General features: G+C 47.7%; 1 protein-coding gene across 3 annotated transcripts; it reads left to right on the forward strand.

Annotated features, from left to right (window-relative positions):
* Positions 1-2,971: 2,971 nt before the first annotated feature.
* LOC123090965 (growth-regulating factor 6) lies at positions 2,972-7,053 on the forward strand. 3 transcript variants are annotated; one of them, XM_044512342.1, is made up of 5 exons: positions 2,972-3,650; positions 4,480-4,692; positions 4,845-5,205; positions 5,808-5,929; positions 5,962-7,053. In XM_044512342.1, the coding sequence occupies exons 1-5, from the start codon at positions 3,266-3,268 to the stop codon at positions 6,618-6,620; spliced, it is 1,740 nt and encodes a 579-aa protein (XP_044368277.1). In that variant the 5' UTR covers positions 2,972-3,265; the 3' UTR covers positions 6,621-7,053. The 3 variants fall into 3 exon arrangements, with proteins under 3 accessions (XP_044368277.1, XP_044368276.1, XP_044368275.1); XM_044512341.1 differs by having other exon boundaries at positions 4,480-4,489; positions 4,529-4,692; positions 5,808-7,053; XM_044512340.1 differs by having other exon boundaries at positions 5,808-7,053.
* The last annotated feature ends 3,100 nt before the right edge of the window (positions 7,054-10,153 follow it).

Consider the following 10,153-nt stretch of genomic DNA (forward strand, 5'->3'; position numbering starts at 1 on the left):
GTGATGTTCATCCATGGAGGAGGACAAGGATCGGACCCGCGAGATGGAAAAGTTTGGGGGATGGGTCGGATGATTGGGTGTCCGGCCGGCCACGGCAGAAGAAGAGTGGAGATCGGTCTGGACGCAAAGTGGAACAAACGGTGATGTTGTGGGGGGTCCAAGCAAGCATGAACACCCTCGGCTGCACGCTCCGCGGTCCTCCGCGCGCGTGACAACGCCGCACCGCTATGGCGCTATGCTCTCCCCCTAGGCTAGTCACCCAACCCAGCAGCCTCACGCATCCGCTCCGATCGATCCCTCCACGGCAGGATCGAACCTATCCCTCCCAGATTTGTGCCAAACACGATAGATAGATTCATAGATAGTCATAGATGGGAATCGATGCTACTGTATTTCTCCTACACAAAAGCCACCCGGACTGATCTATCTACACCACCGCTATGCCTATGCGTAACCTTAAAGTCATTAACCCTAAATAAAATACTCCCCCATCTTACGGATCTAAATATAATCCGGCAAAGGCCCCCCTTGCTCGCTCGCTCGCTGGAGGAATCTTTCTAAGAGCTTCTTTGACCGAGATCACGACCGGCCGGCCGGCACGCCCAAAGGAGCTCGAGACAAGGCTAGGCTACATTAGATTAGGCCAGGGTTTGATTAATCCCGGGCGCTCGTGGCGGTCGCGGGGGCGGCACGTGAGGCCTCCGTGCTCCGGATTGCTACTTGATGCTTTTCTTTAAGCTAGGACATATACTGTACTTATAGTAGGGTGCACTTGGAACAACTGGCGTATGTTTGCACGACTAATTATTTTGGAATGTAGCGCCTCAAGTGTGATGATTATGTCATGTGCCCGGATTTCGCGTGGTTTGTTCGTGCGTTCGTTTACCTCTCCTCGCGGTAAAAACGACGCTACTCTTACATTTGTCGGCCATTGATTCGTGGAGGCAACACACGGAACGTGTGATTCCGAAATATGCCTACATCATTCATTTCTCTCCATGCACAAGTGATCGTTTCGGTTTATCATTAGTCCCCGGGCATCTCGTTGGTCTATTTTGCGCCAAGGGTGAAACTAACCCACTGCATGCGCACCCAGCATCCAGGTTGCTTAGTACTCCGCGTACATAGATTTATGTCAAGTCAAAAAATTGCAATGTTTTTTTTTAAATCTCTACTACTTGAAAAGAATGCAAGGTTCCCGTTTCACCTTTGTTCCCATCATCACTTTGTTCAACCTTCCCATAATCAATTACCCCATTTACTTTATTCGCAATAAAAATAAATTTTCTACCTCATTTACTTACCTTCTGAATCAATTTCACTTTAGTTTACTAACCAAACTTATCTTTGAAACATAAGGTAAATCACTAAACATTTATTTACACACTCACATTAATATTTATACCCCGTAGCAATGCACGGGCAAATACATAATTTATATTAAAAATATCAACCATCCACAATAACAAATATATATAACCTAATTGTATTGTTTTTGCATTGTGAATGTTAATACCTTTTTTCTACAAGTTTGATCAAAATAGAGATACTTTGACTTTCAACAAAACTTACATTACACAAACCAAAAAGGATTGGAGGGCGTACTTTGGGTTGCCTAATAATCATGCTTCTACAGTGAGATTTTCTCTACTTTAGAAGGTGTTTAGCCACTTTTGACTATTTTCATGGCTATAATTTCTACAACGATCATAAAATAAGCTCAACAGGGGCACAGCTGTTCCCACCTACAAACCATGACTTGCCAGTCGAGTTGACCCCAAAACATTTGGCGGAGTAACCCGTAAAAAACACCGGTAAAAGAAAAAGGGTAGAGACATTATCCTCACGGCGAACAAAAAGGGTAAACCTTCATCTAAAGATAAAGTAAAAAGTTCACGGCTTCCATTTACTCCACGTACAAAACACCGGAAGCAAGCTGTGGGCAAAAAGCGGGCGCCCGTGCGTCGCTGTTGCATCCATCCACGCCCTAAAAGACCAACACAAAAAGTGCAGGCTTAGAGCCACAGGCCACAGCATACAGGACGTTTAGGTGCAGGTACAGTGGGTATCGTGGACGATGACGGCAATGGAAGAGGTCTAATCAGAGTTGGGTTTCGATGGTCTGCTCGCGTAACATGATTGATGATATCCGGATCCCGGCCACGATATGCACTCCGGTGGTGCATGTGCACAATATTAGATATAGATACTACCATCGGAGTGTCATCTACAGTATGGTCTATAGGAGGGACTATCTTAGAACCAGGACACCTCGCTTACTACTACTGCTAGTACTAATTCTGAATGCCAAATGAGTGGCCGAAGCAGCGCAGCAAGCAAACGCACCTATCAGAGCCCTGTATCGGGCGCCAATAATGAGCCCTAGATCGTGTCACTGCTATCACTGTGTGTGTACACTGTAGGCGGTATCAATCAAATGTAGCCTCATTCACGGCCGCTACTGTACGTTGCTACTACCGGTACGTACGTGCCTAGTGCCGTCAATTTTCTCGTGCATGCTAGTATCCATCCTCGCAAGAAAAAGAAAAATAGACAAGCTGGAAAACAAAATGGCGATGCTAGCTGATCCTGATAGCACTGCAGCACGTGTTTTGCCTTTTGTGCTGTTGCTAAACTGTTTTGTCTCGGCGTAGATTGTTACTACACCCTAATAAAATTAGATTTTTTTTCAGTACTCGTAACATTTCACGTGGTTGGATGGTGAAAACATACCCATCCGGGAGCAAATAAAATTAGATTTTTTTTCAGTACTCGTAACATTTCACGTGGTTGGATGGTGAAAACATACCCATCCGGGAGCAAATAGCAAAAGCCTTGTGCTACTCTACGCCGCGCGCCATCAATATTGCTGTGTTTGGGGTGGCGGTAAAAAAAGTGAAAAGAGAGAGGGGGAAGAAATTAATTGGAGGCCTATTTATTCTCCTGTCCCCGTCCGTCTCTGCCCCCAAAAGGAAAACCAGCCTGGTTTCCCCAGCGCAAGCCGGCCACCGCAACCAACCACCCGTCCTCGCCTCGCCGCCCGTCCGTCCGTAAAACCCAGGAGCAGCCAACAAACAGCAACAGGACTCCCTCCGTCCCTCCCTCCCAGCAACCAGCCAGCCACCACCCACCCTCACCCCCACCCCCACCGTGCCACAGCCACAAGAGAAGAGAGATGCCTCCTCCTCCCCGTTGTCCCCAGCCCCATGACCGCACTCACCACCGCCAGCACTAGCAGCGAGCCGCGAGAGGGAGAGGGAGAGCCATGGACCTGGGCGGCGTGCTGATGGCGGCCGCGGACGCGGGGGTGGGCGGCGGGGACCTGGGCATGCTCGGATCTAGGCTGCTCAAGCACGGGAGGGGCAATGCGGCGGCGGCGGAGGCCGACGAGCACGGCTGGGGCAGCGGCAGGCCGCCCGCCAAGCAGGCCCGGGTCGCGGCCTCGGCCGCGTCCGGGGACAGCGACGCCGTGTCCGAGGCCGTCAAGGCGGCGGCACCCTACCTGCTCGGCACCTGCAGCCCCGGGCACGGCCGGGAGAAGATGCTCAGCTTCTCCTCCTCGCAGCCGCCCTCCTGCCCCTCCTCCGCCGCCGCCGCCGCCGCTCAGGCCGCGCTGCCGCTCTACTACGGCACGCCCGCTTCTTGCTCAGGTGGACCCTTGCTTCTCTGTATTTCAAAGCTTGCTACTTCTTCTGAACTAGTTTGATTCAGAGTTTCTGCCTTCTCTGGGATTCAGAGTTTGGAGTGTTTGTGATATTGATTCATTCTCGACTAAAATATCTTTTCACACGGCGCTTCTTTACTATTTTCGCCTAGATTCGGAGGCTTATCATCATCACAAGTTCTTTTTATTCTATCTTCTTCAATTTTTTCTGGATTCCCTTGATTGGATCAGTGACCAGAAAGAGTTCACATCATCTGTAGAAAAGAACAGAAAAGGAGAGCACCGTTTTTGTTACTACTATTTTAATAGGCTTTTTATTGGGATCATTCTTGAAATTTGCCTGGACAAGTTTCTCCGCCACTTTCTGGTGACATCCACGAACTCTTCTTTGTCCTCAACGGCGCGATCGTGCGGATTCCTTTTTGTCACCCCCTTTTGTAAAATAATACTCCTCCCTAAAGAAGGAAAGATCGAAATGGATTGCAAAAAAGGTGTGATCTTTGGCACCACGCCGCCAATAGCCCACATTTTCCTCACCCAGGAAAGATTCAAGCAAAGCAGCACACTCTCAGATCGAGGTTGTTGCTTTGGATCAAAGATTCAAGAAAGATTCAAATCTTGTGTGTGCTTCTATCTCATCTGGTATTGGTTTTCTGATCTTGGCTGCCGCCCTGCCTCAGATTTCCTCCCGCCTCTTGCTTGCTTGCCCCTGTCGAGAAAGTACTACACATTTATTTGTTTTGGATTTGCCTTCTTGTCTTGCACTGCCTGCCTTGTTGCTCATCTGCTTGTTGTATTGTTATCATGGGTGCCAGGGTTGAGCTCGGTGAGCTTGAGCGCCAGCATCCAGAACGCCATGGCCAGGGTGAGGGGGCCCTTCACGCCGTCGCAGTGGATGGAGCTGGAGCACCAGGCCCTGATCTACAAGTACCTGGCGGCCAACATCGCCGTGCCTCACAACCTGCTCGTCCCCATCCGCCGGAGCGTCACCTCGCTCTACCCGTCCGCCTACTTTGGCTCCTCCACATGTAAGCCACCCTCGGCCCAGCCAAGAAAGAGGATAAAAGCTCCATTCACCATTGCCATGATAAAAGTTAGTGTTTGATTGATGGATTGGATTCCGACTTTACTGATCTTTGGATGATTGCGTTGGGTTGTGGATGTGTGCTTTGCTTTGCAGTGGGGTGGGGGCCTTTCCAGCTGGGCTACTCCGGGAGCGCGGACCTGGAGCCCGGGCGGTGCCGCCGGACGGACGGCAAGAAGTGGCGGTGCTCCAGGGACGCCGTCGCCGACCAGAAGTACTGCGAGCGGCATATGAACCGGGGACGCCATCGTTCAAGAAAGCATGTGGAAGGCCAGCCTGGCCATGCCGCGAAAGCGATGCCTGCGACGGTGGCGGCGGCTGCTGCCCAGCCCGGTGCTCTCGCCACCGGGGGCGGCGGCGGAGCTACCGCCGGCGCCGCCGCCATCTGCCACGAGCAGCAGCCGTTGAAGAACTACGCCGCGAACACCATTGATCCTTGTTCACTGCAATATAACAGGTACGCTCATCATCATGCAACCATGTCCTATTGTCCTTTTTCCTAGCAGTTTCGAGTGCTTCAGTTCAGAACAGGACAGGTGATGCAGTATTTGCATAGTAGGTAGACTATAACTGCTGCTGCTATATCTTCAATAGATTTTTCTTTGTTGTTTATAGTCACTAAATCATTAGAAATGTAAGCCCATTTTGGTTCTGCTCATTTGAAGTAGCTCGCATCATGCTTTGCCGAAGGAAAACATTTTAACACCACTATGCTTAAATTTTTCAGTGATATTGAGTAGTCGGGAGCCCTTTGTCGATTCGCTTTCCTCAGTTTATTAAGGCTCGAACTGCTTTGTTTCTTGTGGATCACCATTTCCAGTAGCCCCAGCTGTTCTAGTTTGGTGGGATGCAACATGCTCAACAGAACTCTGGCAGTAGTGCTATAGTGTGATGTGCTTGAGTTAGTCGGTGTTCTCGGTTTTCATGGTTTTATCTACTTTTACCAGCTCAATCAGTGTCTCCTTCTGTTCATGATGTTCACTAGCCCTGAAATGCCAACTGTCATATGTACCATGCTGTACAGTACTAACCAAGCACATGTTGATCAATCTTCTTCAGGGAAATGGTGAGCAAGCAGCAGCAACACGAGTGCGAGCAAGTGCAGGACTCCGACACCCTCTCGATGCTGACCTCCATGAGCGCGAGGAACACCAACACGGGCAGCATGTTCCCGTTCTCAAAGGAGCATCACAATCACAATCCTTTCGAGGTGACGAGCTCAAGGCCGGACTACGGGCTGGTTTCATCCGACTCGCTGATGAGCTCCCCTCACAGCTCCCTGGAGAACGTCAACCTGCTCACCTCGCACTCGCAGCGAGCGCTCTCCAACGAGCAGCAGAGCTCGCTCTCCCTGCAGCACTTCGCGGACTGGCCGAGGACGCCCTCGCAGCAGGGGCAAGGAGGAGGAGGTCTCTCATGGCCGGACGCCGAGGACATGCAAGCACATCAGAGGACCCAGCTCTCGGTGTCCGCCGCTCCAATGGCGTCCCCCGACCTGTCGTCGGCCTCCACGTCCCCGATCCACGAGAAGCTCATGCTGTCGCCCCTCAAGCTGAGCCGCGAGTACAGCCCCATCGGCCTCAGCATCGCGGCGACGGCGGCGGCGGCGAAGGACGAGGGGGAGGCGAACTGGATGCCCATGTTCCGCGACTCGTCCATGGGCGGGCCGCTGGGGGAGGCCCTGAACAAGAACAATGGCGGCAACATGGAGGCCAAGAACTACCTGTCGGCGTCGCTGAACCTCATGACGGACGCCTGGGACTCGAGCCCGCTGGAGTCGTCCCCGGTGGGGGTCCTGCAGAGGACCGCCTTCGGGTCGGTGTCGAGCAGCACCGGCAGCAGCCCCAGGCAGGAGTACCACGGCGTGTATGATGGTAACCCGCGGGATGATCTCGGCTCCATCGTCGTGAATCACCCCAGCATCCGCCTCATGTGAGCTGCTTCTTCCGAGTTCTGACCATGGCAGCTGCAACGAGAAGGCCCAGGCCGGTTGTCACTCGTGTGGCAACGAACGAACGAACTTGGGCAAGTCTTCTTCTTCACGGACCTTGTTACATATCGACATCATCGTATCCAGAAGCATTTTACGTTGTAGTTTGCCATTTGAGACTAATCTGTTGTTGTCTTCTGCTTCAGGATGTTGAGTTCTTTTTGTTACCTTTTTCTCTGTAACCTTTAGACTTCGCTGGGTATTGACGTTTTGTGTGTGTGTGTGTGTGTGTGTGTGGATGGATTTGGTAGTGCTACGTTGTTGCATAATGTGATAATGTCCAATTAATGTTGCGATGCCATAATAGTTGAGTCATTTATTTTGAAACGGAGGGAGTACCAAATTAGCGGGGATTACACTAAACAAGCATCTCCAGGAACTATCGCTGCGAATTCCTTAGTAGGAGCATCACTAGCAGATCCCGTAAACCGGGCCATTCGGCAAAATAACTGCCGGTTTGTGAGACGGGGCTGTATACCCGGTCCGAATAGATCCCCAAAATCCGGCTGTCCCGATTTCTTTTTTGTGGGATCCTTCAAACCGCAACCCATTTTCTTCATATCTATGGGAGGAGCTACTTTTTTTACGGCACCCTCTATCCTTGGTGGGAGGGAAATTTCAGATCCAACCTCTTCCCTTGCAGCCTGCGTTATGTTCTCCCGAGCTCGATTCCGGCCAAATCTCGTCGCCGGTGCACGCGGGCGGGCATTTCCACTTCATCGACTATTTCATAGCTCCAGAGTTTCCCAAAGAAAGTTCTTTTGAAGGTAAAACCATCCCTGCCTTTCTCAATAGCTTCAAACACTGGTATATTATGATTAAAACTACAATTGCATACTACTCCCTCCGTCCTATAATATAAGAGTATTTTTGGCACTACTATAGTGTAAAAAACTCTCTTATATTAGGGGACTGAGGGAGTACAACATAGGAGATTTTTAGTGGTTCATTATCCCAACCCAAGAGTCCTCCCAAAATCAGGACTTTTTTCCATTTCCAATCACTTTTTTGTAATATTGATAAAAAAACATCATTGTTTTTTAGAGTACTAAAAAAAGGGTAAATCTCCAACTTTAGGTTTAATTCCATAGATGCATTTTGTTAGATAATTCCAAAGATGCATTTGTTCTTCACATATTTATTTAAGGGCACATCATGCCACATGCCAGGTTTGGTTTCTAGCTTCCAGAACCATCTGGTTAGAAGTGCCTCGTTTGTTAGTTCCAAATTCAGAATACCCAACCCACCTTGATATTTAGGCTTACAACAAGCTTTCCAATTCATTAAATGATATTGGTTTTTATCTTCATCATCTTGCCGCACAATTCTAGCTCTAAAAAAAGCTCTTTTTCTAACCCCCCAACAGGTACTAGACATAAATATATCATGAAGAGAGGATTATTAGTTAAACAAGCTTGCACTAGGGTAACTCTGCGAGTTGCGTTCAGTAGTCTCCCTTGCCAACATCCAGGATTATTAGTTAAACAAGCTTGAACTAGGGTAACTCTGTTAGTTATGTTCAGTAGTCTCCCTTGCCAACATACACATCGTTCCTCAATTTTATCTTCAATTCACTTCCAATATGTATTCCTAATTCTTACATTAGACATGGGTAGTCCTGGCCATGGGAAGCCTGGCCCGGCGCTGCCCCCGGGCCGGGCTCGGGCCGGGCCCAGGCCCGTCATTTTTGCAGTTTATTGAAGGTCGGGCCGGGCCGGGCCGAAGCCCGACGGGCTTTTAGGTGTTCGGGCAGGGCTCGGGCCCAGAAACACAGGCCCGATGGCCGGGCCGGGCCGGGCCCAGGCCTGGGTTTTTTGTGTCGGGCTTGGCTAGGCCCGGCCTGAAGCCCGGCCCGGCCCGAGGTTTGGCCAGGTATAGACATGGGTATCTTGGCTCACAAAGAAAAAAACCCCTGATATAAGTCAATTTTCTCAACATGCACAACACATGCATAATTCACTTTTATGGAAATTTAAAGTTAAACAAATATTTGTTCAAATATCGTAAAATAAAATTTGTGTCATCGTCTTCTAAAATAAAATAAAATTTTGTAGCACTACTTTCACCATCTTGTAAAATAAAACTTGTGTCTTCTACAAATTGCAGGGTATTAACCCCATTATCCACAAATTCTCCCAAGGATCCTTTTACATGCCATTTAAAGGGCATGAACAACTAAATCAAATAAAAGGCGATAAAGGGCATCCCCTATCTCAAACCCTTGTGAGTTTTGAAATAAGGGCCAATTTTGTCATTGACCTTAATCCCAACATGTCCTCCCCTCATAGTGAACATAATCCAATCACACCATTTATCTGAAAATCCTTTTAGTTTGAGCATTTGATGAATAAAAGGCATTTAATATTGTCATAAGCCTTTTCAAAATCCATTTTAAACAAAGAAGATCCTCTTTGTTGTGATGAATATAGTTCAAGGCTTCATAGCACAACACCTTTCATTATATATCCGCCTTTAATAAAGTTGAGTGTTGAATAACAAGATTCACCATCCTAGTTAGTCTGTTCATTAGAACTTTAGTAATGATTTTAAAACTCACATCAAGCAAACATATAGTTCTAAAATTTTGAATTGGTTAAGCATCATTGGTTTTTAAAACTAGAGTAATAATGCCATAATTAAGTCTAGCAATATCAAAGGTTCCTGCATGAAAATAATCCAATAGGATTTTTATATCCCATTTAACTATATCCTAGAAGTTTGATAAAAATCAGGAGGAAGTCCATCGGGCCTTGGGCTTTTGTTCTTTCCATTTGATAGGCAACAATCTTTAGTTCATCCGTGGAAAGGAGCACAACTAACTTCTCGACATCAACCCTAGAGATTTGAGGTATGTCATGAAATATTGAGAGAAATGTTGGGTTCCTCGGCCAGCCCAAACAACTTTTTTTTATAAAAGTGAGTGATATAAAACATCAACTCCACTTCCCCTTCAATAACCCACTCCTCTTGTTTCAATGAATTTTTTTCTGTCTTCTTTTACCTTTGCTTTAGCAAGATAATATCTAGTATTTGAAGGAAATATGCCCTAGAGGCAATAATAAAGTTGTTATTTTATATTTCCTTATTCATGATAATGGTTTATTATTCATGCTAGAATTGTGTTGATGGGAAACTTAAATACATGTGTGAATACATAAACAAATACCGTGTCCCTAGTAAGCCTCTACTAGACTAGCTCGTTGATTAAAGATGGTTAAGGTTTCCTAACCATAGACATGTGTTGTCATTTGATAACGGGATCACATCATTAGGATAATGATGTGATGGACAAGACCCATCCGTTAGCTTAACATATGATCGTTCAGTTTATTGCTATTGCTTCCTTAATGTCAAATACATATTCCTTCGACTATGAGATTATGCAACTCCCGGATACCGGAGGAATACCTTGTGA

The sequence above is a fragment of the Triticum aestivum genome, chromosome 4B (genome assembly GCF_018294505.1).
Source record: "Triticum aestivum cultivar Chinese Spring chromosome 4B, IWGSC CS RefSeq v2.1, whole genome shotgun sequence".
Taxonomy (NCBI): domain Eukaryota; kingdom Viridiplantae; phylum Streptophyta; class Magnoliopsida; order Poales; family Poaceae; genus Triticum; species Triticum aestivum.

Bases quoted from the DNA above. Each gene is read 5' to 3' on its own strand.
- LOC123090965 (XM_044512340.1), top strand. From the start codon at position 3,266: ATGGACCTGGGCGGCGTGCTGATGGCGGCCGCGGACGCGGGGGTGGGC. The intron at 3,651-4,479 runs GTGGACCCTTGC...CATGGGTGCCAG, and splicing joins CACGCCCGCTTCTTGCTCAG to GGTTGAGCTCGGTGAGCTTG. The intron at 5,206-5,807 runs GTACGCTCATCA...AATCTTCTTCAG, and splicing joins TGTTCACTGCAATATAACAG to GGAAATGGTGAGCAAGCAGC.